The sequence below is a fragment of the Trichoplusia ni genome, chromosome 17 (genome assembly GCF_003590095.1).
Source record: "Trichoplusia ni isolate ovarian cell line Hi5 chromosome 17, tn1, whole genome shotgun sequence".
NCBI lineage: Eukaryota > Metazoa > Arthropoda > Insecta > Lepidoptera > Noctuidae > Trichoplusia > Trichoplusia ni.
In genome coordinates, this window is record NC_039494.1 from 6,233,383 (window position 1) to 6,260,071 (window position 26,689).

At 36.2% G+C, this 26,689-nt stretch overlaps 1 protein-coding gene across 1 annotated transcript in view; it reads left to right on the top strand.

Annotated features, from left to right (window-relative positions):
* The window catches only part of LOC113502562 (lachesin-like), an 85,218-nt gene that overhangs the window by 44,776 nt on the left and 13,753 nt on the right, over positions 1-26,689 (top strand). The window contains exons 5-7 of the mRNA XM_026884175.1: positions 14,252-14,459; positions 16,622-16,783; positions 21,065-21,193. Of these exons, the coding sequence (XP_026739976.1) occupies positions 14,252-14,459; positions 16,622-16,783; positions 21,065-21,193 (499 nt within the window). The remainder of the gene's footprint in view (positions 1-14,251; positions 14,460-16,621; positions 16,784-21,064; positions 21,194-26,689) is intronic.

Here is a 26,689-nt window from a genome sequence, read left to right on the forward strand (position 1 = left end):
CAACCATATTGTTAGTGTTTTTGTTATAAGATCATCAGATAAACATGATCTGAATTTTAACTGTGTAGTTATCGCGATTCATGAGCTATAGCCTGGTGGCAGACGGACGGACAGGCAGCGGAGCCTTAGCATTAAAGTCGTAGGGTTCAGTTTTTATTCTTGTAGAACAGAGGACTACAAATTACTTAAACAGTACCAAAGTGGTAAAGTCCCACGGCTGAGCTAAGTTCTCATGCCGCCTGTGTAGAAAATATTGAGGAATGAGGTTGTAAAATATAAAAAATGATGGATTATGGATGGAAACTCAAACACCAGTATGATTGTAAAAGATTATAATTAGGAAAACGTCCGAGCACGATGTACATGAATCTCAGCGGTAAGGCAAAAGGAAAGTGACAGCTAGGTCATTATTAGGGACCCAATTGCTATGAACTGTTTACAAGGTTAGTTACAAAGCGTATTATGCGTGACCCATTTCACCTAATAATACCATTACTTTATTTCTATGACGTTGTGTTTACAAAGACAGTTCTAATACTACCCCTTAAACCAATGTCATAAGCAAATAACTAGAAGTAGTTACATAACAGAATTACACAAAAAAAATAATAATACAATATCACAAAGAATGCGAGATATTAAGTACTTAAAGTGAGAGATGTTTTAAAACCTGAAAATAAACTTTATTATAAATTATATAAACATAATCCATTTACAAATTGATCATGTTTTTCTTTTGTCAAAGGTTTTGTCAACACATCTGCAATCATTAAATCTGTAGACAAATACTTAACATTAACAATGTTTTTCTTTATATTTTCTCTAATGAAATGATGCCTCACATCTATGTGCTTAGTTCTATTATGATACATACAATTAGTAGTTAACTTTTGAGCAGACTGGTTATCATTATACAATGTTACTTTACAATTACTGTTCAACAATTCATTAAGAAAACTTCTTACAAAAAGAGCTTCCTTACAACAATCTGAAAGTGCCATATATTCAGCCTCTGTGCTGGAGAGGGCAACAGTCTTTTGTTTGCGACTTTCCCAAGAGATCAATGAATTACCAAGCTTAAAAATAAAACCAGTGAAAGACTTACGATCAAGTTCATTTCCACCCCAGTCAGCATCTACATAAGCTGTTACATCCATACCACTCTTCTGAAAAACTAATCCATAGTTAGCAGTACCTTTAAGATAGCGAAGGACACGCTTCAAGGCTTTCCAATGATGTTCAGTGTGACACTCGTTAAATTGACTGAGCACACTCACAGCATGAGCGATATCTGGTCGGGTGCACACCGCTATATACATGAGACAGCCAAGCAAATTCCTGTAATGAGAATTTGTACTTTTATTATCACCTTTAGGTAATTTGATTCCTTTTTCTAGTGGAGTTTTTGCAGGTTTGCAATCCGTCATGTTAAACTTCTCCAATACCCTTTTTATGTATCCAGTTTGATCAAGTGTAACTTTATTTTGACTTTTATTAACTCGCATTCCAAGAACGTGGTGTGCAGGTCCAAAATCCTTCATTTTAAAAGTGTTCATAAGTTCACATTTCACCTTTTCTTTCAAAGTTGAATTGCTAGAAAACAATAAAATGTCATCGACATAGAGTGCAATTATTATTAAATCACTATTACTTCTCATGTAAAATACACATGGTTCTGAAGTTATCCTTTTGAAGTGCATTTTCTGTAATAATACTTCGTTTATTCTCTCATACCACATTTTTGAAGCTTGCTTTAAGCCATAAATAGCTTTATGTAGTTTGTACACAAAGTTTTCTTTACCTTTTACTATGAAACCTTCTGGTTGTTCCATATAGACGGTTTCATTCAGGTTGCCATTCAAAAAGGCAGTCTTAACATCAAGATGATCAATGTCCATATTAAATTCAGCAGCAATGGCAAGTAAAGTTCTAATAGTTGAGTGTCTTACCACCGGAGAGAAAGTCTCTTCATAATCAACTCCAAATTTCTGCGAGTAACCTTTAGCCACCAGCCGTGCTTTGTAGCTCAAGAGTTCACCATTCAGACCTTTCTTTTTTTTAAAAACCCATCTGCACTTTATTGGTTTCTGATTATTTGGTTTCTTTACTAGAGTCCAACATTTGTTGTCATTAAAAGATTTATACTCATCTGTCATAGCTGTTTTCCACTCAATTGATTCCGTGCCTGCCAAAGCTTCTTGCACCGTTCCTGGTACATCATCGTCGTTGCATAGTTCTTTAACCAACAGGACAGTCATCCCAGTCTCATCGAGATCTTCATATAAAGATGAATCTGATGTCGTCTCATTCAATGTTGAGCTACCTGGAACCTATGTGGGATCCGCAGAAAAAATTGATTCTAAAGTGGTGTCAACCTCACTGTCTGAATCATGCACTGTAATTATGCTTGACCGTGTTCTTCTCCTTTGGTCATCAGAAAACTCTGGTCTTACGGTGGATGGTTCAGACTGGCTTGGCTCAGATCGTTCAATATGCTGTGAGCATTGGTCATTATCCAGGATTGATTCTGGGTCATGAACAACATTCACAGGTTTCCCCGGAGCACCATTCTGAGGAAATTCGATGAACACAGAGTCAAAATTATCATCATGTGACCTATTATTGAAAAATTTATTCTCCAAGAAAATCACATCTCGTGCTTTGACACACTTGTATGATTTATCAGGATCCAACAGACGAAAACCTTTTGTACTTTCACAGTACCCAACAAAAACATACTGCTTGGATTTTGAATCCAATTTGTTTCTAATCGGGGTAACAGCATAGGCAATACAGCCAAAAATACGTAAATGACTAACATCTACTTTTTTATTCCTCCATTTTTCCTCAGGTACTTGTCCAATTAGAGCCTTCGTTGGTGTCCGGTTTTTGAGATATACAGCAGTATTGACAGCTTCTGCCCAGAATTTGTTGTCCAGGCATCCATCCTTTAGCATACACCTGGCCTTCTCAACAATGGTCCTGTTTGCCCTTTCTGCCACACCATTTTGTTGTGGAGAATACGGGACCGTTGTGTGATGTTTGATTCCATTCTCTTTCAGATAAGCCTGTAATTTACAGTTAACAAATTCACCACCATTGTCACTGCGTATAATTTTAATCTTGTGGTTAGTTTCATTTTCCACTAAGTTTTTAAAATTCCTAAAATGTTCAAAAACTTCATCTTTATTATGCAAAAAATAAACAAACGTTTTCCTACTGAAATCGTCAATGAATATCAGAAAATATCTAGCACCACCTATAGACTGCGTTGGCATTGGTCCACATAAGTCAGTGTGAACTAATCCTAGTAACTGAGTTGCTCGTGTGTATGACTTTTTAGGAAAGGGAGCACGAGTCTGTTTACCTTCAATGCAGGCAACACCAGGATTAAAAATATCTGAATTATATTTAATACCTGTTACCATACCTTTATTCATGAGTGCCATACTCCTGGAGTTCAAATGGCCAAGTCTACGGTGCCACATTTCCTGAGACTCCACTTTCACTGTACCTTCTGATGAGCTTGATGAAGAAAACATAACAGTCTCATCACTAGACTGTTTTCTTGGTAACTGAACTGAAAGAAGCAAAACTGGTATTACCTCCCCCCCCACACAAAGGCTGATCAATGGCATCAAGTTGATATATACCATTCCTATGAGTGGCTGTTGCCAAAACTTCATCATCATCAGATACAATACATTCCTATTTATTAAAAGTTACTGTATAACCTTTCTTAACTAAAGAACTAACAGAAAGCAAATTTGCTGAAAGATTAGGCACATAATAAACGTCTCTAATTGTTCTCTCGCAGTCTTGCAATTTGACACGCACATTACCTTGTCCCGCTGTTGGTAATTTTTCACCATTTGCAACAGTCACTTGAGACACACTTACTTCACTAAAATCACAAAAGAGTTCCCGGTTGTTGCACATGTGGTTTGATGCACCGCTATCCACATACCACACACCACGCTGGAAGCTGACGGAGAGAGCCGTTAAGAGAGCCTTGGATGAATCCTTGCGAGGTTTATCCTTCTCTGTTTTCTTATCTTTCTCTGGCTTTTTATCGTTGTTCCTCGGGCAGTCTTTGATGAAATGTCCAGTCCTTTTGCATTTATAACATTTTGGTGCTTTTCTGGTTGCTGCGAATGCCTTGGTATCTTCAGTTTTATTCCTGCGGTCATATTCTTGCAATAATTTGCCTTTGACCATGTCACTAGTCAACTTTAAGTTTGAATTTTCAAGTGCCATAATAAGCGGATCATAATTACTTGGTAACCCGCTGAGCATGATGACAGCCAAGAATTCATCATCCAGAGGTGAATTGATATCAAACAGTTGTTGTGACAGCTCCTGCAGCTTGCCAAGGTAGCTTTCCATGCTGTCATGTTCTGATAATTTTGTGCTGAATAGCGTTCTTAACAGACCTAGTCTTCGGCATAGCCCTTTGTCCTCAAAGGCTCTGCTCAGGTTGTTCCACGCCTCACGTGCATCCTTTGCGTTCCTGACATGGGGGAATGCACTCGTTTGAACCGACAGGCATATTCTTGCAAGTGCCTTCTGCGATTTTTTCATGTCTGCATCGCTCAGAGTTCCTTTCTGCTCACCATCGATAGTGTCCCACAGGTCCTCGTGAATTAATATCATCTTCATGCAAAACTTCCATGTAGAATAATTATCGATACCTTTGAGTTTTTCGATGGTTTGCAAGGGTGAAGCATTTCCGGCCATTTTTTCGTGTTCACGCGTAGAGGTTATAGTTTTGTTTTTATTTTTCTTCTACTTTCGTGTTTAAACGGGAAATATTGCGATTGCCGTGTAGATTTCGGTGTTCTGGGCCCATAACCTGATGGATTATGGATGGAAACTCAAACACCAGTATGATTGTAAAAGATTATAATTAGGAAAACGTCCGAGCACGATGTACATGAATCTCAGCGGTAAGGCAAAAGGAAAGTGACAGCTAGGTCATTATTAGGGACCCAATTGCTATGAACTGTTTACAAGGTTAGTTACAAAGCGTATTATGCGTGACCCATTTCACCTAATAATACCATTACTTTATTTCTATGACGTTGTGTTTACAAAGACAGTTCTAATAAAAAAGACCTTCAACATTCTAACATGATGTTTATCTCATATTTTGCATCTTCATGAGGATTCAAACTCTCAATCTTAAATGACGCAAACTATAGATATAAAAATCGAAAAATTTACATAACGTCACCAAATATTCTCACAATATTCGCTATTAACAAAAATCTCTTCCATATTCACCCGAAGTCTTCTCTCCAAATACGTCATTCGTTTCCGTAACACGTTTCCTCGCGTTGATTGATAACCAATTAATGAACAAAGGAACGCATTCCGTTTATTACATCAGTATATCAATTTAATTTTCCATGTTCTGCTCTCATTAAGTACATTGTCTTGTTCGCCACAATGGATGTGCAAGTTAACTGCGTCGACGACAGTTATGTGTTGGAGCACCTGCAAATATATGTAGCAGGATGTAGTCGGGTCAATGTGCTCACTCGTACATGCCTCGCTGAACCTGCTGTGCGTAATTGTACTGTCATTATACGAATATTATTTGGAATGTGGCGCTACGGCAGCCACTGAAGGTAGTTTTTTAGTAATAGGTCTTTTCTATGGTATCATACTCAAAAGGTGAAAAAGGAACACTGTGATACAGATTTCGTCCGTTAGACGTCCATCTGTCTGGCTATAAAACGGAATCTTACGAACCGTGCTAATAGCCAGATAAACTGATTTTTTCATGGAGGATGAATTTCTGTTCATCCTCTGTGACTTAAATTATTGTTGTAATACCCTTACCTATATTTTCGTTTTTTAGAATGACTTGTTTATATTTTAATTTGTGAGTTTTCTTCGAAATTCTTTAGGGAAAAAATATTAATTTACAGATAAACGTAAAAACTGTTTTATACTAAAAAATAATTCAGCAATTCTCAAACTACCCAAGGGAAAAAATATCCTTTTCTTAATATAAATTTAGACAGAGCCCACGCTCCAGCAAGTTCAGATATTGAGCAAAACTAAACAATGGCGTCGGATTATTTCTGTCAACCTCGCTCACTAAAACTTGTCAGAGCATCACGACTCAACTGGACGACTCCTAAGTCTCCGGGCTGCCGAGACCACAAATATCGACCATTTTTAAGAATATTACATTTTGTCAAATGACTTTCAGGTTTCTGGTACCAGGAGCACTAGTGCAAGAGTTAAATTATAATGAGAATTAATCGAGTTCCGCATTATGTGTTATTGTTACCTAGAATAATTAGTATTAGATACTCCAAGCCACCGCAGTTCAATGCTTTACCAAGTACTAATTAGGCAACGTTTGGAATAATTCATGATCCTGAATGATCGACCCGTAACAAAGTGGTTTAAGTATAATCCACAGAATAATTTGAGTGAGCTTCTTTTCACAGAATTCTCTGTCAAATAAAACACGAATTTAACTCTTAGTTCGGCATCCTACAGCCAATCATTTCCCAGTGTCATATTTCCTGTCCGTAATTAAGCGGGGAGCTCCCCCTGCAGCGAACAATTAACTTATTCATGAATGTGCTTCAGTCCTAATTATTTATTTTATTTTACGATCCCTATTATCCTGTAACACCCGCCTCGTAAATACTTGAGCGGTGGAGGGTAATTTTGAATTTTGAAGTAATTTTAAGGCTCTGTTGAAGCTTTATTTCAAATATTACTTGAAGATTTGTTGGTATCGTAAGATGTTATTTTGATGTATGCCAGCAATGTTTATGTCTCGTTACTTACCAGTTTATTCGTTTAATTTTCCGACTACAGTTTCGGGGGGATTTATTGGTAAGTTGTTTTTTAGGGAGCCATAAACTTCTGATTTGATTTTAGATGAATAATTCGAATCCCTAACACGAAATCAACGCTAATGATGCTGTTCCAAAAAGCTATGAATTCAAAAAGGGAAAGTTAAAAGCATTTAGAAAATTCGATGGAAATAAAGTTTAATTGGATAATAGTTGGATGGGTATCAGGGATACGGTCGATTACATAGCAAACATCAATTTTGTTAATTTCACGGACATCGGCGGCGTGTTTATAAAACGTCGGTGTGCTAACAATGAATACATTTCAATTAGCGGGTAATGTGCCACGATTATTGGTTTTCGTATCATGTCCGTGTTGTGCATAATCGTAGGTACGACGCGTGAAATATATTATGGAAAGCTGGTTTCTTACATTTTGCCTTGTAGATTTTTGTTTTCTTGCAGATCATGCGTCTTTAGGTCAAAGAAAGTAAGTTTAGGGTTAGCCTTAAAAATTACGTAGATTTTGAACTGTTCAACAATTTTTTATGCCCAGATGTGCTCCATTCATGGACGACCATTTTTATTATGCCACAAGTTACAATATATGATTTTTATTCGAAAATCTTCTTCACTCTTTGTAACTTGATTAGACACACAAGCAAGCTTAAACGTTTTGATGATATCGTTATGAATTTTGAAATTGATCATCATCGTGCATCGGTCGGCTAACCTGATGTACTAAATACGAGTGTTTTACAAGGAGCATCTGCCTAACTGACCTTCTCAATCTAGTAACCTGAGCAACATGATACCCCTTGGTTAGAGGGGTTATCAGACTTTCGGGCTTCTGACGACTCGTCGACTGTCAAAGATGTACAAATAACAGGCGGGACCTGCAATCTAAGGAGCTTTCTCAAATATGGAGAATCTCGTTATCACTTGGATGGTCACCCATCCAAGGACCGACCGTATCAGTATAGCTTAACCTGTGGTTGATCAACTTGTGCAGTTGTAGTTTAGCCACGAGCTCCTCCTCCATATAAAGAACTTTAACAATGATTTTAGACCATCAATCATTACCAGGACAAAATAAACGTAACAGAATACAAAATACAAATCGGTGAAACCACAAAATTGAAACATTATTACGAACGTGATATTTAAAACCGAATACGCTTTTAAAATAATATTAAATCGGAATCCTACAAAAGGTATCGTTGGAAAACGATTTAATAGGAGGGAAATAAAAATAGCAGTATGAGCATAGGGCCAAGGGACCCTAATCAAATATACCTTAGGCGGCGGTCCGGGCCCAGTATATAACCGGCGAGATTATGTAGGGGCCTTAAGTGATATTTGGAAATACTTTTATTCTTCTGTTTCTTTGCACCTGCGACCGATTACGTATTGGGTATTCGAATTCGAACTTATGTACTTTTTTTCTCGTAGTAAATAATTTATAGTTTATAGTGAGTAGTGACATGGCAATCAAATTCAAATAGCGTAAAAATGAGAGGATTCTAATAAAATAACAATTATGTAATATATGATGACGAAGGAACGCACTCGAATTAATACCGTTTTTTTTTCGAATTTGATATAGATAGAGACTGTTGCGGCACGGGACAAGAGTCTTGTACCTTGTAGTACCTAAACTAATTAAAACAATAAAAATCATTATTTTAATAAAAAGAAAATACTTTCATCTTAACTTCATAATACAACCTCATTTTATGAAGTGTCTGAGAAGCGTCAAATAATCTTAAGACTAACTTCAGCTAATCCCCACACGGATGGCACGAGAGCGGCGGCAGCGGTGGCGGCTCTAAAGATAACACAACACAAACACGACGAGCGAGCAAATACTTGGAAAGCAAACATGTTGCGGCCCGATCGTCTGGACTGCACCTAATAAATGAGTTTACACGTTCAGAGTAACGTGACTCCTTTATTTTAGACATCGTCTTTGAAGTGAAATAACATTTTTTATTTAGGTATACAAACATTTATTCTTTTTTAAATACCTTCACCGATTTTTCCAGTACTAGCTTCAAATATAAAAAAAATAAACTAGAATAAACATGACAGAAACTTGTAAATGAACGCAGGTAAAAGCAGCCTTATCCATTAGATGTCTATATATAAAAGGCGATTCTCGATAAATTCACACCGGATACAAAACTTTTACTACTGTCAACAAACAAAACAAAACTAATATTTCAAAAGTCAATAGTTTCGAATTCCGAATTCACAACATTGGAGCGTCGCCGTGGTCGGGCTCAAACGGGCAAACGGGCCAAAGTAACGTTGGATGAAGGCACGCTTCAAATTGCCGTTAAGTATGTGGTGGGGATATAAAAAGGAGGCAAAGAGGCTTAAAGGGCTTTGCGGGGCTCGCAAGTGCCAAGTTTTCACGGAGTTATGCCCTTACAGCTTGTTTGTTCACGTGCCATTTCCTATGTGATTAAGTGGTGGATTTTGTGTGGTAAAGTTTGAGAAATGTTATCATTGTTGGAGAACAAAATATTATTTTTGAAGTTTTTTTTTCTTTTTTGTAAGTTTTGCTTCCTTTATTTATCTAACAAATTTTATAACTTATTCCTGAAAATGTGCGGAGCCAGAATTTGTTTTACATTAAAATTTGTGCTACTTTAACATATAAAACAGGAATTCAGCGAGTCAATTTGCGAAGAAACTCATTAAAATGTCTGTCAACACTTTATCTGCAAAGGAAAATTACCCGGCAATTTTAATATTTTGCATGCAACACGCAAAAGCTGAGCGTAATGCAATTACACTGCTACACGCCCACATTGACAATGTACGCGCGAAGGAAGATTCAAATATCTACGTCCCACGTCGGGCGCCAATATTAAGAACATAATGTATAAAATATCATTTTTATTATTAAAAACTTAAATGCTACTTCCAGTGCAGCTGATATTATTCATTTTCTGACCCAAGAGGAACCTGCTCAGTTAATTTATTTTAAACTTTACTTCTCTTTTTTTAACAAGAAATTGTTTTAAAACTGTACTCGATATTCGGTAAAGATGTATTTTCTCCATACTCATATTTACATAAAAAGTAAGCAAAGTAACAAGTTATGCAAATAACCAAACTTTTTGATGTTCCTTTCAAGTACAAGTTGTATCTTACAATCAACGCCCTCCAACTTCGGCGAACTTTGAACTCCCCTACAAAATTCACAAGAACATTGTTACTGATATTCAATAGACTATAACTCATCTTGTTGAAAGCTAATAGAGTGAAGGTGAGTAGAAACTCGCAGCCGGTGCCACTTTATTAATACCCGGAACTGTGCCAGATAAATTATGACGTCACTTAATCACAATTCCGCCATTGCTCTTAATAGCAGCAGAGGTCGAAAAGCATTGATTTATAATAACGACTAATTCGACCGAGAATTATCTAACTGTGGCGCTTTGTGATCCAAATTTTGCTGCTAAGTTTCTAAATTGAGTCTTGATTTGGTTGATTACATATTTGATGGGAATTGCCAAAACTTGAAGTTCCTTGTAAACGTGTTTACCTTTATGACATTATATTCTTTGCTTTTATTAAGAAAATCAAGGACCTGAGAGACACATGTTAGGTATTAACGGAGATAGTTAATTCCTCGTATATTTAAAAGCAAAAACGATGACTCCACGAGATTTAAGTAAGTTTTGGACAGATTTTGGAGCATATTTTCATGAGTCCAAGAACTGAAGGCTACATTATTTACCAGTTTTCAGATGGAGGAACATCTGGGTAAATAATGTACCATCCTCGATGTCTACTGCACAATAAACAATAAACATTTTTTGTTCTCCCTAAAATATTATGCGTACTCTGGGAGGCATTACATACTAGGTAACAAATGACTTCTATTCTAAGAAAGGGAAATTTTCAAGCCAATCCTATTGTAATATCGGTCTGTTGTAAACAAAATGAACAACAAAAGGATAGAAAATCTCCGATCTTATTACACATATATAATTCAGTATCGTATTGCACCACCGTTTCTTGCAATCGTCGCCTCACAAACGTACCCGGTCCGATAATTAAGATAAATAAGTAAGCAACGGAACTAAAATTCCGATTGTATCGCGAGTCAGGGGGTATCTGAGTCAGGTCTCGTAAAATATGCACTGTATCGAGTGTTCCGCAGTGCGGCAGCGGGGCCGTCTGCGGCGACTCTCGAATTTAACGGCAGACTCCGTCAGAGTAAACAACGATGCGTGGTTAAGCCAGTTTCGCAGTTTGTCGTTTGGTTTTAGGATTGTTGGTGGTCTTATCTGTTTGTCTATCTCGCCTGTGCTTACCGACTATAGAATTATAGAAACAGATTTCCAGCTTAGGAGTTCGGATTTAGGCGGACGGCTTTTATTCCACTGTTTTGTATTGTTTGGGTATTTGCTATTTGTATTAGGCAATGTATGTCTTTCGCGTTAGTTTAATCCATTCCAACATTTTGTTTCGGTCCATCTATCTGTAAAATAATATTTAAGTAGTCGTCTCAGCGGACGTGCTCGTGAACTAAAGTTGTAAATAAAATATAAGTGCTAATTAGGGACTTCGAAAAACTAATTTCTTTTACTGACAAGAAGTTTAAATAGACTCGGTCTAATGAGTTTATTTTTGAGCTCACTATAATGTAATTATCAAAGTCACTGCGTACAAAATATAAAGTTGCGTCACGATTTTATTTATTCTTAACACATTTCTTTAAATAACGAATTTTAAATAGAAAAGTATTTTTTTAAATATATTTTTTTCTTCAAATATTCATATTATACATGTACTCAATGAACCTACTTGATCGCATGTTAGGAGCTATGTGATCCGCGCGGGACGGGGGTGAGTGGGCGGGGTGGGAGGGGTAACAGTTATTCGCACAACTATTAGAACAACATTATACCCGTTCAAACTCCGAGTCAATTGTTGTAACTGATGGACTAATTACTCTTTTGTTATCAAAGTTTCTGGAGTAAGAATGGGAAGCAATTTAGACTAATAGTGTCAGCTTTGAAATTTAATGAGATACGGCTGCTTCATTTATATTACAGAAAGATTTGTTGTGTTAAATTTTGTTATTTTGCAAAATTACTCTTTAGCTTTGCCTGTTTTTTGTATGTATATGTTTTCTTTTGTATTGTATATACATTTTTTTTTGAATGATGCTTATTATTGTAGTGCGAGGTTTTTTTAATAGGTTCAACTAATTTTTAATAATGTAGAGTTTCTTGTTAGTGAAAATATTAAGGAGATAAGGATTCAACACAACTGTGAATCAAAGGACAGGGCCGAACTAGAAAACACCGATATTCTACTTCGATATATCATTTTATGTCATAAAAGCATTTTAGTATATAGAATCAGCCTTACCCATATCGTCACAGAATTACAAATGAACACCAGCAATAATTTAGAGTAAACAGTTCCTAGGTAGTACGTCAGTCACATCACGTATGGCTATAAACTGGTGGGTTTCAAAACTCTAATAAAACATAAGTACATCCTGGCCATTTGTCTACAAGCTCTATCTTTTATACACTCCGCAAATTACGAAGGAAATTAAGTACCCAGATATGTTGCTGAAGTAAAAGTAGTTTGTTCTCGTATCCCCGAGTAGCACTCGTTTCGATTTAAAGTTTATACACATGCAGAGGTGGTGCTAACTACTCTAGATACTTATTTGGTTTGGGGATGAAACTTTTATATAGCAAGATCATAGTTGGTCTTTAAAAAAAATTGCAGATCTTGTTTCTGTTTTGAATGTGTGACCTGTGTCTAAATCTACAGTCTGTAAAGTAATTGAAGCTTGGTAGGAACTTACATTAATAAATATATTCTTCTATTCGTATTAGAAAAATATCATGTTCATCTGTTTTAATTCTAGTAATAACGTCAAAGGAATACATCCAATCCTTTTTAAAAAGAAAAAAAAAAAAATATTTGTCCTGGGTGGAAAACCAAGGTGTCAGGGCCACTAACCACTAGACCAATAAGCCAGTCCATATGTAAACATAGTTAAGGTATCTCGCAATAACTACTTTAATATGAAAGTTTTCAGTTCAAATCTATATTTTGGCTGAAATTCGTGCATTATCATCTTATTCATCAAACTCTCTAATAATCAAAACAAATAAAGGGAAGGAACATAATTCAATGGCAACAATAGCATTAAATAAAACCACTAAGTAAGATAGCAATCGGTCACACAGGCCAATAGATAATAGAGCGGGCGGTGTGTGTTTAAATTCAATTTCCGATCCAGTTAGATGTGAATTTATACTACAGTTCAATCCATTCCCCCCCAATAACCTGACTCCGAAGCGGCATAAATTTCACGTGGATATAGTAAAAGCAGCCGCAATAAACTTTCTATTTTAGTTTTATTGCTTTTACCTGGTAGGGAATTTGTAAAACAACTCGCTTTGCTCTGTATATCACTTGTATTGACGTTCAAATGATAACCCGAGGTGGACGAACTCTGATCAATTTACGTATGTAGTATTCATGTTTTTACAATTGTTGGGGATTTTTTGCCTATCATTTTGATTTCAATTGTATTTTTGTTAGTCCTATATTATGGTTTAAATAATAGGAGCCTTTATAGTATCTACCTGTCGAAGACGTCCTAGTTCATATTCGGTTCATCATCATCATTCTAGCTTTTTCCTAACTAGGTGCAGCATCCGGTTAGACTGTTGACTAGTCCTAACCTTACCTAACCGGATGCAGCTAAATACTAATGTTTTACAAGGAGCGTGCCTTTAACATGCCTTGCGGAAGTCGGAGGAAGTCGTTATGACATAGATGATCATACACCGACAATATTAAATTTATTTCAGATTATTTTATTTCCCTGTGATCGATCAACCCTGTGCAGTTGTTGTTTGCCCAAGAGCATCCTTAACACTCTAATCAAATTTAAACATTAATTTACTGTGATGTTTAAAATATCCGAATATTTTAAACATAACAGTGAATATTACAAATCTAATACGTTCACTGGATAATAATGATGAACTATTTTAACACCAGAAATATGAACTGTTAATAGCTTCTAAACTCATATTTCACTAACAAGATCAAAACAACTGAAAAGTGATATTAGTCAGTGAAAATACTAGTATTATTGAAGTATAACTATTATTCCCAAAAACAGAAAAATCATTTTGCGACTGGGTAGTTTGGTTTCAGACACAAATTATATGCGACTACTCAATACGGTTTATGGCTAGCTCTATCATCAGTTTAACTCTATTTCACCACACTACAAATACAGCGAGCTCATTAGAAAATATAGTATTGTGGAGAACGCCCAGACTCCGAACAAGCCTTTATGGAATCGAAACTGCACGATGTCGACCTCACAGTTCCAGAAGTATCTTTCTAACAGTATGATTGTTTCCCAGGTAGCATGGATCCACATCGACCGTCAGATGATCCTGACGATCCACCGGCACGTGATAACTCGTCTGGCACGCTTCAGCGTGTCACACGACAACGCCATGACGTGGCTGCTGCACGTCAGTCAGGTGCAGCAGGAGGACCGCGGGTACTACATGTGCCAGGTCAACACCAACCCCATGATCAGCCAAGTCGGGTATCTACAGGTTGTTGGTGAGTAATGCATACAAGTAAGGGAGTATCTTTTTGAGCTGTGTTACTCGACAGTTGTGATTTAAGGTGTAAATGGAAATAGAGGAGTTTTTCGTTTCTCAGACGTTCCTAATACTCACACAAAATTTCATGAGAATCGGTCCAGCCGTTTCGGAGGAGGTCAATTACGTATACTGTGACACGAGAATTAGATATTTATAAGTCGTCATCATCGTTTTCAGCCCTCACCGTCGTTTTACTTGTTATTGCTCCGTTCTATTACGTATTTCTCATGCTAGGTCTAATTAAAAATTTGAAACATATTTAACTTTTTCATTTTGTCTTTTGTCTCAATGATAGGACACAGTCAACCTCCATACAATAAAACTAGACGGCGGTGGACTTTAATATTTTTGATTACTTGGCACTCGTATTTGTAATACCATAAAGTTCATACTATACTAAATATGCCTTGAAAATGACATGTACAGCCACCCTCCGTATAAAGGTATTCTATTGACGATGTCCTTCAATGTGTTATTATGATTTTTGCTTAAATTTTCGTTTTCTGTGGAAGCATTATTCAATGTAAAGGTTCTCACGAGAGTTTATATTTTTAGAAAGTTACAGGTAGGTAGGTAACGTATCCGCATAACTCCACATATCTTTATCTTAAAAAGTGTTTTCTATTCTGCCTACGTAGTTCCACATGAGTTCGGACAGGCCATCAATAAGCCGGCACCTATGGGACTGTTAGACGATAAACTATGCGTCGATGTACTCGAAAGCGTGCGATTAAAGGCGATGGATACCCCTACACGGCTGTAGTTTATATCACACACGACGAATACTGATGCAGCTGTATTAAACTGCTCTGTCGGTTTGCGATAGTTGATATTACCTGGTACCTGGTGCGGTATTTATTGTATTAAGGTAAAAAAGGAAGAGAATTTTTTAAGAAGATCGCAGATGACAAAATCGTTTTTTGTTTTCACAAGGCCACTACCACCTCATGGATTATAAAACCAAAAGTTGCAGACAAATATAGACTGTATTACGACGACACATAAATTAATTTGAAAGAGCAAATTGATCTACCTTCTTTGATGTTCGTTAAACTAATGTTTTTCTAAAACCATTAGGTTCTAATTATTCACTTTTATTCACAACTGAAGGTACTCGGGATATAATAAAAACTTATTAATCAAGAATGGGAAAATATCGACGGTGTTTAGCGCTGATCCTGCTCAACGCTGAAACTTTTAATTACTTTCCTTTAGCATTTTGAAAAGGGTAATAGCTTCTTCTTTTGGTTCTTATCGCTTTGTGAAATAAACTCTTTGGCAAAATTTAATTGTTGTTTTATATCGACAATGTAAATTATTTAGCGAGTTTATAAGGATGATTACTTAGGATCGTACTTCATTATTTGTTTTTAAGTTCGCAACAATTTTAAGATGGGTTTGACATCATAATTTGATGCTCGTTATCAAACATTTTTTAACGTTTAAATGGAATGTTTCGTTTACTTCTCGAAAGCAAACTGATACATATTGGTGTATTATGAGCTGCACGCTGTCGCCTCACTAATCTAGTCTATCAATCATTTACCTGTTCTTGGCACCATCGCTTGCACAGCTGCCATTGTTTACTTCCCAAAATATGCTAATAATAAGTCTATGCAATGTACAACCAAATTTGTTGTTATTAGCAAATAATTTTGCAAACCGACCTGAAAATCAGCAAATATGGAACGTAGCCAAAGTCTCAGTTACAATTCAGTGGAGATAACATTCGTATCTGGTGCCCAGTGGAAATGTTAGATATATAAAATGGTGTAGGCGTGGTTCAGTCCCAAATCACCGATACGGGTAACACTTAGTCTTTTATATGGCCGTTCCCTACAAACTTTTAAGTGGAAATAAAGCGGTGGTTTTTTCTCGTGTTTGCATTTTAAACGCGGCACGTTGTTTTTATCTTGTTTTTATTGCTGCAGGGTGCGACTTGCGACCGCTTACGTGTTCTAAATCTACTTATTTTATCTTCTGCGAAAGGGTTTATTAATGGACTTGAAAATGTTTTCCGGGTTTCCTTTTATATATCACTCAGGTTTTTAATGCCACCACGACTTTAATAGAATACTTTTTAAAACGAACACTTGTATAGTTGCGTTTCTCTTTCAGTGCCACCTAATATTTTGGATGAGGAGAGTACGCAGTCGGCGGTGGCGGTGCGTGAGAACCAGAACATCAGCCTGGTGTGTAAGGCGGACGGCTTCCCCGCGCCCAAGATCATGTGGCGGCGGGAGGACGGACAGCCCATCTCCGTCGACAGGAGGAAGAAAGGTATCAACTATTTTTCTCCTTTTTTTGGATTCATCAACTTCTTTAATCAGTCAAACTATTTTTTTTTCTATTTTTACTTAATAAACGTTAGATTACAAAACTAGTGACTTCCAGTGCGCTTGAAACAGGTATTGCAAATGAATAGAATAGTCTTAACAATCCACGGTAAAATACATTTTCACAAGTTTCTATATTAACGAATTACAAATACAATACAGTTTCATTCCAAACTAATTATAAAACTCTTTAAGAGTTATTTCAGTTTAATTATTTTACTCTAACATCCTGTATTAAAAAGTCGATGCAAAAGGAAAACTCATTGGAGCAAACAATTTATAGGTGAGGCAATTAATAGACCGCATTTAAAGAGTATGGGTCCCTTACGTGTACACACAGTTATAGCAGTGATTAGTCAAAGGAATAACACAGAGAGACCAGGCTACCGATATCAGAGGTATTTAGATTAAAGATTGCAATAAAACTAGCTTATCGGTTCGTTTCGTTTTTATTGGCTACATTTCTTTTCATTGCGCCGTCGCGTCGCCTCGTCTCAACTTCTGTACTGTATTGCGCGCAATAAACGTGAAATAATACCTAGTTAGTTTTAATTTGCTAATAAAAAGAAACAGTCTGTTACGAACGATATGTTTTCTAACATTTTAGAGGATATGCACGTGATATTGCTGCGAATAATGAAGTTATTGTGCTCGTTATGTTAGAATTTTAATTGTTAAATGTTGGAAGGGAACTTCAGGTTCCCAGAAAATTTTAAATTGTATTAAACGTTTTTATCTAATCTATATCTATACTTCTATACTAATATATAAAGCTGAAGAGTTAGTTTGTTTGTTTGACCGTGCCAAATCAGGAACTACTGCATCAAATTGAAAAATTATTCTTGTGTTGTATAGACCATTCACCGAGGAAAGTTTTAGGCTATAAACCATCACACTGCGACTAATAGGAGCGAAGATAATATAAGTGTTTATTTCCTCAAGTTACCATCGACAGCATAGCAACTTGGTAGGGGCGTGCTCATGTAGAACGTAGGTAATATATTTGAACAATCCGCAAAGCACAGCTGCTGCCGGTGCCAACAGATCCAGCAGGGTCGCTACACCCATGAGACGCTCAATTACATTTGAATTTGTAAACTTACATTTCTGACATAGTTTTGATGTTTGTTTATGATTATTGGAATATTAGTTATCGAGTAAAATGGACTTTGTCACATAAAATTTGAGATGTCTAGGTTATTTCATGATTCGTTTTTATTATTTTAAATTTCAATTATTTTTGTAACGTGCCTGAGAATCGTCAGTTTTTTGGACTTACGGATAAATAAAAGTCCAATTAATATCTTATGTATTCATAAATAGTAAATTACCAAAAAAAAAACAATCGTTTAGCGATTTAACGAAATCAAAACTACGTAAATCATTGTTTAAGTACAATCACTCTATAAAAGCAGACAATATTGACTCTAACACAAGGAAAAACATAACGCTATTATTATCCCAACATTTGGCGTTTTATCGGTACTCGTGCTATTTCCCTTGTTCCATAAAATTTGTTTTGTTTGCATTGCGTCCATAACGGCATTGAACAGACATGTAGCTAATACAATTGCAGTCGCTGCTGCCCCAGACCATTACCTAATAGAGGATAAAGTGGAGCTTTCGCGACGCTTGCTGTATTTTATTGCAACACTAGGATTGTCGTTTAATTTTGTATATTGATTGTAAACGGGTTAAAATGTTTGCAAATAAAATATGTTTAACAGTTGTTTTCCTAGTACAATGTGCCGCTTTAATAATATGAATATTTTGTTGTTAGCTCAGTGTTGTTGTGTTGTTTGTGCAGTATAATAATATTGAAGAACTTCTATGTATCCATATTCGCAAATGAATAAATGATTTGATTTGATTTGATTCATTTTAAGTCTATCAGTTAGTAGCAAACTTTTCTCCTTTAAATGATATATGAATGTTTGTCAATTTCGGATGTTAAATTTATATTAATTTATACAACTTGAGTATAAATTACAATTTCGTATAAGTTACAAACTAGAACCGTAACCATAAGCAAAGGTCTACTTTATACACCTACTTGACATAGTCAAGTAAACCTATTCCGCAGAGAGTTCTTGTAACCTGGCCACTTGGTAAAACGGACTCCCAATTACGCACACTCGACCCCACTTGTAATCATACGGCAGATATGATAACAAAACCACTTTGCGCCACCTTAATCCCGCATCCAATGTGGCTTCCTCTCCAGGCGGAGGATTAAGCCTCATTTCAAGAAAAAACCCAGTTTAAAGATAATTATGGCGCCGTAGGTCGCTGTGCCGGCAAATTAAACCAGTTGAGTATACCCCGGGCGCGGTGACAAAGGCGTCCAAAAATTGAGTTTAATTTCAAGAGCGATTTCCTTGTACAGAGTAAAATTAACGTGTGGTGTCGAGTGGCACTTGTCGCTAATTGTGTGTGACCCTCTCCCCTGCTGTCAGTCCCACGTATGTTTGTCCCAGCGGATGTTTTAATTACGGCCGCCATCGAAAAACTCCCGTTTTCGATTCTATACGTGTTAATCTTTTGTTTGTATTAATACGGTCGCGGTGTACCCTTTTTACTTGCGGTGAATGGGAGGAGTCGAGTGCGGCCGCGCGGTGCTCTGATGAATAAAACTTGTTATGCCGAGTTTTTACTGAAAACATTTAGATTTGACGCTGAAGAGAGGTTCGCAGCCGCGGTTTGTTGGTTTTCTGTATACACGGCGTCTCAATGGCCCGGAAAGTAGAAAACAAACATTATATTTTTAGTTACAACATCTTTTTAAAAATTCCAAAATGCATTGCAATTTCAGTAAATGTTCGTTCATTTTTCCAGCTAGATTGGAACATAAAAGTAAAAAGACGCAACAGCTGTCATCTTCCCGGCGAGCTGTAATCGTCTCACTAAGTTATTGTAGCTGATTGTATAATGAAGCTCTGCTGCTCTAAAGCACTATTTTAATTTTACAAAGCTGTGACACTGTTCTTTACTTGTGCACTTAAGTTTTGTACTGGATCTTAAGTGCGTTTGTCTTTAATTTATTTTGGAAACAAGTTTCTTATTCGGGGTACTTTTTGTTCGTGTTTTTCTCTTTTGCCGTCGAAAAGAGTAATATTACATTTACAATCTAATATTATAACTCGCTGAAGTGAAGCAGGTAAAAAACGGACAATAAATATAACATTTGGAATTTACTGACTTTCCAAGACTATGGGGCTAACAGTACACGGTGAACAGTGAAGGACTAGTAGCGTCAGCTCAAGTCTAGTCGACCCACCTTGATGCTGATTGCCAAACTGCCTTTGTAATAAACAATGTAAACAATAAAATAAACATTAAAAACAACTCCACGGGTGCAGGGTGAAGCTCTAATTACTTAATGTATTCAAGTAGCGAGCGAAGAGCGTTCTCTCATTACATTCATTGCGCTCCCGCGGTAGAGAACGTACCGTAATTGTAAATAGAGGCAAACTCATTTGGGCACTTGATGGTGGTTGCCGACCCAGCGGCTACGAGCACGGAATTTTTAATTTTTATACTTCCAGCTGTATTGTTTGAAATGACCTCCGCGGCGGTAATTTGAGGCGGAAAAAGAGATGTCTGATGATCATAGCCGTTTTTCTGATCTTAATATACTTATAGAGATTGATACCAATATATTTTTAACATCAAAATAAAATATTTTCATTACAAGTAGGCCGTTTTTCAGGCACTTTTAAAACGTTACTTATTATCTTTGTAGTAAATATTTAAATCTTTTTAATTGTGTACATACAAAGCTCGCTGCAAACTTTTCGTACAAAGGTATTTAATTTTGGCTTTAAATCGCTTATCTCTCAATCTTAAGGCACGCGCCATATCCGCTTTAACGTTCTTCAATATTTTAAAGCAAATATTGAGCTACAATGATATTACCGAAATATTCTTAAAATAACCAAGGGTTCTTTATCACCTCAATGTATTTAATAATAAAAAAAACCCCTGGTTGTAACCAAGGAATTTTTGGAATAAGTGTTCTGTGTCCTCCCGAAAGTTTAGATGCTGAACATTTCAATTAATTAAAAAAAGAACAACGTCTTGTATCCGAAAAGAAGCTGACTTCTTTACATACACAAACTTCGTTACATGAAATTTATCGACACATTTTAATAGATTTTCGATGACATATAATTTGGTTACTTTTTGCTCCATGACATCCCTATTCCTAACGGGTGTATTGTTCCAGTGACGGTGTATGAGGGCGACACGCTGAGCCTGCAGCGCATCAGTCGCACGGAGATGGGAGCCTACCTCTGCATCGCCACCAACGCGGTCCCGCCCTCAGTCTCCAAACGGATCATCGTTGACGTCGAATGTAAGTACTGCGATATCTATTTCAGTCAAATGGATCATATAGTCGTTACTAAGCTTCATTACCACATCTTTTAGGTGATGATACTTATTTGACAGGGTATTCAGGAATAATGTTTTTGATAACAGTTACAAAACCGTTCCAATTGAGTGACTAGTAAAGGAAAGAAAATTTTATGGTTCACGTAAAAATAATCAATTTACATAATATCTCAGCCTGTGAAGAAGTTAATGTAGGTAGTTTAATTTGAAATCATAACAAAAAAGTATGCCATCAAGATCTGAATATGCTTTATGAATGCGATGTAGGTTTATAATCCCATATTAAAATTACAGTAAGAACTCTAAATGGGCAGTAATGTGGTTGATGGTCCGGTAGAAGATATTGCTCACTCTGATTCAATCCGAGCAATTGCGTGTAAAATCTCCCGGGATCCCCGGTAATCCCCGATTGTCTCACGTACGTTCACGACTGTCGTATTACAAGCTTACAGTTTCTGGCTCGTTTTCTATTATGGACTAAGCGAAATTTCGAGCGGTGACAATGTGGAGTAAATTGGTGCTAGCTGCAGTAATGTATTAAATTTAACAAATGTAATATGGACCGTACTTTCGGATGGCTGTGCATTTTGAAGTGTTCTTATTGTGTTAACGTCGTTGTCCGTTGAAATTGCTATACTCAATGCACGGTGAGAAATAATTGTTTTTCATGAAGTATTTTTAGGTAGATACTATAGAAATATCTCAGACCAATTTGTTTCATTATATTTCCATTAATAATTATAGAAGTTTTACAATATTGTGTTATATTAAAATCGTAATGGTTGTCAACTCTCATACCCACGTGTAAATTAATAACATGTAACGCATTCATACCATTCAAAATTGAACAAAAACAAAATCAATGACATAGGTGAAATTCAGAACTTTAGATAATAATATAATCAGAACATTTTGATAGTGTGTTTACAAGGGATCCTTGCAGCTTAATACGCAATTGGCTCACGTACATTCGCAATTGGCGCATTACAAGCTTACTGTATTGTTATGTCATTATTGATTTCGACTCAGACTGGACAACTAGGCCCAGACGGGCTTCAATCGTAATGTCATAATTTGAATTGTTTCTCGGAGAGAAAATTTTGCAGGCATTTTGATAAAGAGAATGGAAATATCGAAATCAAGTAAGAGACATATGACACGTGCAATATGCAATCTCATTATAGTCAAGTTAATTTTGAAAGATTAGAACTATTGAATATCTTTGAACAGTAGATAATTCTATAGTTTTGAGTTATACTTCTTCAAACGAATAGTCTTGAACAATGTGACACCAAACCCTATAAATTTAAAAGCCTCGCTGCTATATACAACGTAGATATGTGTTATACCTTTCCATCAGTCTGCATAAACATAAATTTGTTCGCTCGACTCGGCGAGCTCCTAGGTATAGGCCCCCGCGATATCTCCTCCTCGTACTAGACACAACTTGGCCTCCTCTTTGATGTACTTAGACAAAGCTACATAAATTTTAGTTAAACATTAAAATAGTATTTTTATGGCAAGCATCCAAATATTATTTTTCGATGGACTGTCCATGAACGTTATATAATTGCTAAACAATGTATCAAGTGGGTAATCATTTTCCCACGATCTTATACACTCACTTTCTTGTTTGTTTGTCGTTCCGGTTGGATTTTTGCAACTCGATTTGAGGCACTTCCCTATAAGCTAGCAGGCGAAATTTTCAGGGTAGCTTCAACCCCAATGAAACTGAAATATGTAACAATAAAAACGGCTAGACCGATTTTGATAAATTTGAATGGACATTTTAAAAAGTGGGCTTTTCGTTTTTTTTATCTATTAATTATTAAAATAAGTTTAGAAATGATTATTGTTATTACTAGCCTAGAATGTCCCATCGCTGGGCAGAGGCCTCCCCACTCTCCTTCCACTTGTCTCTCTCATGAGCCGCGAATTGAAATAAATCCCAAAAAAATCTGAGCTCATGCTAATATGGCCCACGGCAATGAGATGAAAACGTAGGCCTCGTTCAAACAATTTAAATGCAAATTGAGTCTATTATTTGGGCTTAAAAAATATATTTGCATGTTGGTGTCGCTTACCTGAATCGTTAATTATTTTGTTCTAAATCATATGCATGAGGATAAAAACCTTGTTAATTATCGTATATGTGTTACTTCGTATTGAATTAATCATTAGTAAATTTAGTATTCCACCATTAGTACGGCGACGACAGCATGTGAATAAACTTAAGTTTTTAATCAAATCAATTGAGATTGTTACGATCAATACTTGATTTAGAACAAACGCTACAAATCTACAGTTAAACAATTTTTTTTTAAAGTTTAACAACAGTTATTGTGAGCTTAGTTTTCATCAAAATCAAAATCAAAAGTTTTTATTTCAAGTAGGCCGTTTTCCAGGCACTTTCAAAACGTTAAGGTGATGGCTCTAGTTGCGCGGTTCCAAAGTGTCACTCTTATGGAGAAGAACCGGCAAGAAACTCCATAAGTTACTCTTTTTAAAAGTAAATGTATACAATATATTTTAAATATGTTACAAACAATAAAATAAATAAGACCTAAATGTTGACTTTTAGATAATGCCTTGCGGCATTAAGTCTGCCTTACGTACCACAATTGTGCATGAAAGTTTAAATAAATAAATAAAGTCTAATAATAAAGTTCAACCCTGCGTAGTCTAGCTTTATCCTAAAATAATTACGTGACTACTTTCTTATAAGCTCTGAACTTGATATTGTTTTATGAAAATAAAGATAATAAAAATATGACACCTATTTTGTGTATCGTTATTACATTCGGCTACTCAAAACATAAAAGAAGACATCAAACATTCCCGATAACCAGAAAGTATACAATTGTAAAATCCCAAACGGAATACAAGAACAACAGTGTAGTTGTGTAGGCATGGAAATATTGCATAAGCACCCGAGGAGCTCCCAAGAAAAGAGGCCGACTTCCAGACGACAGGGTAAGAATACGTGCGCAACATCCTGCTAACATAAAGGTGACCTATTTCCATGACTGACACGAGCTGTATGCCTTGTTATTCAAGGTGTTACTGTAATGCATCAGATTATTATTTCAAACCACTTTAAACTGACGAATCTAAAATTTTATATAAATAATAAATAAATTAGACCCAGGCACAGAATAAATGATCATGCACAAACATTTCTCCTGGGTGGGAATCGAATTTCCCACCTCCGGTATGGCAGTCATCGCCAGTAACGACTAGACTAACAGGCCAGCATTTATATGCTATGCATGTATCAGCAGTTGAATAATACAAAATCAAAAACAGATCTGTCAGGTGACAAATTTACTACCGTAACCACAGTTTCTTAAAAATGAAATAAATAATCAATGAAATTGGTCTAGCTATAACAGCCTGTTGGCGGATGGATGGATAGCCTTGGTAATAATTCCGTTCCGTTTTTACCCTTTGGGTACGGTAGCCCTAAAAATTACTTAAGACAAACGACGAATAATATCTTAAGATTTCAATGGGTATCCGGAACTGGGTCCCCCTTTATTTTCAGTTCTTATAACGACTTGCGGCTGTCTAAATAGACCGAGTGGTCCCGCTATAATTGAAAGATAATATTTTTCTACGATGCACGCTGTGACCTGATTGTGCTGCAGAATAATCTTGAGACAGCTTCGGAAATGTCCGCAAATATATTAAAAATATAAATTGTTTAAATCTGTATCCGATTTGTTTTTAATTGTACCTTTAAATGTTCCGTTAGAAACACGTGCTTCACGCAATTGCGGTCGGAATGTGAATAACAGCGTTTTGTGGAAAATGTTCAGAGATTTTTGATGTAAAATAAAGTCACGCGTGTTTTAAAATGTATTGTGTTTTCATATGACTGGGTATAAAGGGACAGTAGCGTGTGACAGTTAATTTTTGGGAAAAATTGCTGCATCCAGCGCAGATAAAAGGTTCATCAATATATAACAGATATGTTATACGCGTACAATTTTATTAAAACTAAAGAAGTGTCGTAAATGTTGCCGTGATTTTATATCGACCTTGTGTTTGGTTACTGTATTTATTACACGCACTTACCTTAATCTGATTTCTTGACGCGTTTTAAATAAATATGTTACAAAATATCATTCTTCAAAAAAAAAATCGTAGCTTCCGTACAAATAAGACAACGAAAAACAAATGTGTGTTGTAATAGTTTTACTGTAAGTAGAAAATTATCTGTAAAAGAGTAACTGTCTAACTATCACGGTTCATGCGTACAGCCTGGTAACATACACGGACAGACGGGCGTCTCAGTAATATTATTCTTCACTGGCTTTTAGCCTTCAGGGATGGAATCCTAAAACCCACAACTATTTAGATTATTTTGCATTTGTAGGTACTTGTACTAGGACATAAGACGCTACTAGAGTATATACCTGAATACATATATTTTTAACAGATACATACAATAATTTTATGATCTCACGCCTACTGCACTTGGCAACAACAAAACCTAAATAAATATATCGCGGCAACAGTCAACACAAGGCGATAATGAAGTCGTAGGAACATAAAAAAACGCAAACTTTATAAATATTTTAAAACGTCGTAGAATATTAAAGTGTATTACTGGAGCGAGTATTATACCTCGTGAAAATTGCCACCATAAACTCGAGCGATGTGAATTACGTTTTCAAAGTGTGGATTTTATTATCTGGGCGTTATGTGAAAAATCGTCGGCCAGTGTTCGGGTGCGCTCGGCAAACTTCGGGCCGATCCATCATTATTGAAAGTTTATAAATTGCTTCCTTCAAGTTTGTATGTACTTGCAAGCGCTAGACGTAGTGCTGCTCCAATTGATAACTTATAGTGTATTTTATAGACCGGTTTGTTTAGAGTAAACGAGGTCAAGAAATAAGATAACTTGTCATGTTTACATTTTAATTTATTTATTCAGTCTGTATTTATTCTTGCTGTGTTTTAATTGGATGGCAAGACCTTCTCTTTGAAAATACATTACGCTTTTTTATGTTTTATCTAAATGATACGGCACGATAATGAATAACATTTTTGTAGTAAAACTTCTTTCGGTGGGACTAGGAGGTGACTGGACGACAATGCAACGGAAGTCCGTTACGGCAATATGGCGTCAGGTTTCTATGGCATCCAATTTTTGAAAATATTTGATTTTGTCAAAACATAGTCCAACAATAAATCAATCAAAAATTATTGAAAAAAGATTACTTTAATTCGTTTACATTTTAATTATCGTCCGCGCAGCGTCCACCTGCACACACGCCTGTTTCTCGTGGCTCATCACAGCAGTACAGTATAGTCTCTGGAGCCGTAATTACAGGGTAATCTAACTCGGGCGCATTAACCTGTCTACCTCAATTGACTGTTATGGGCTACGACAAGTGCTCACAGGTCGCACTGATTACCTAAATTAATTTCAATTGATACAGGCAATAACGTA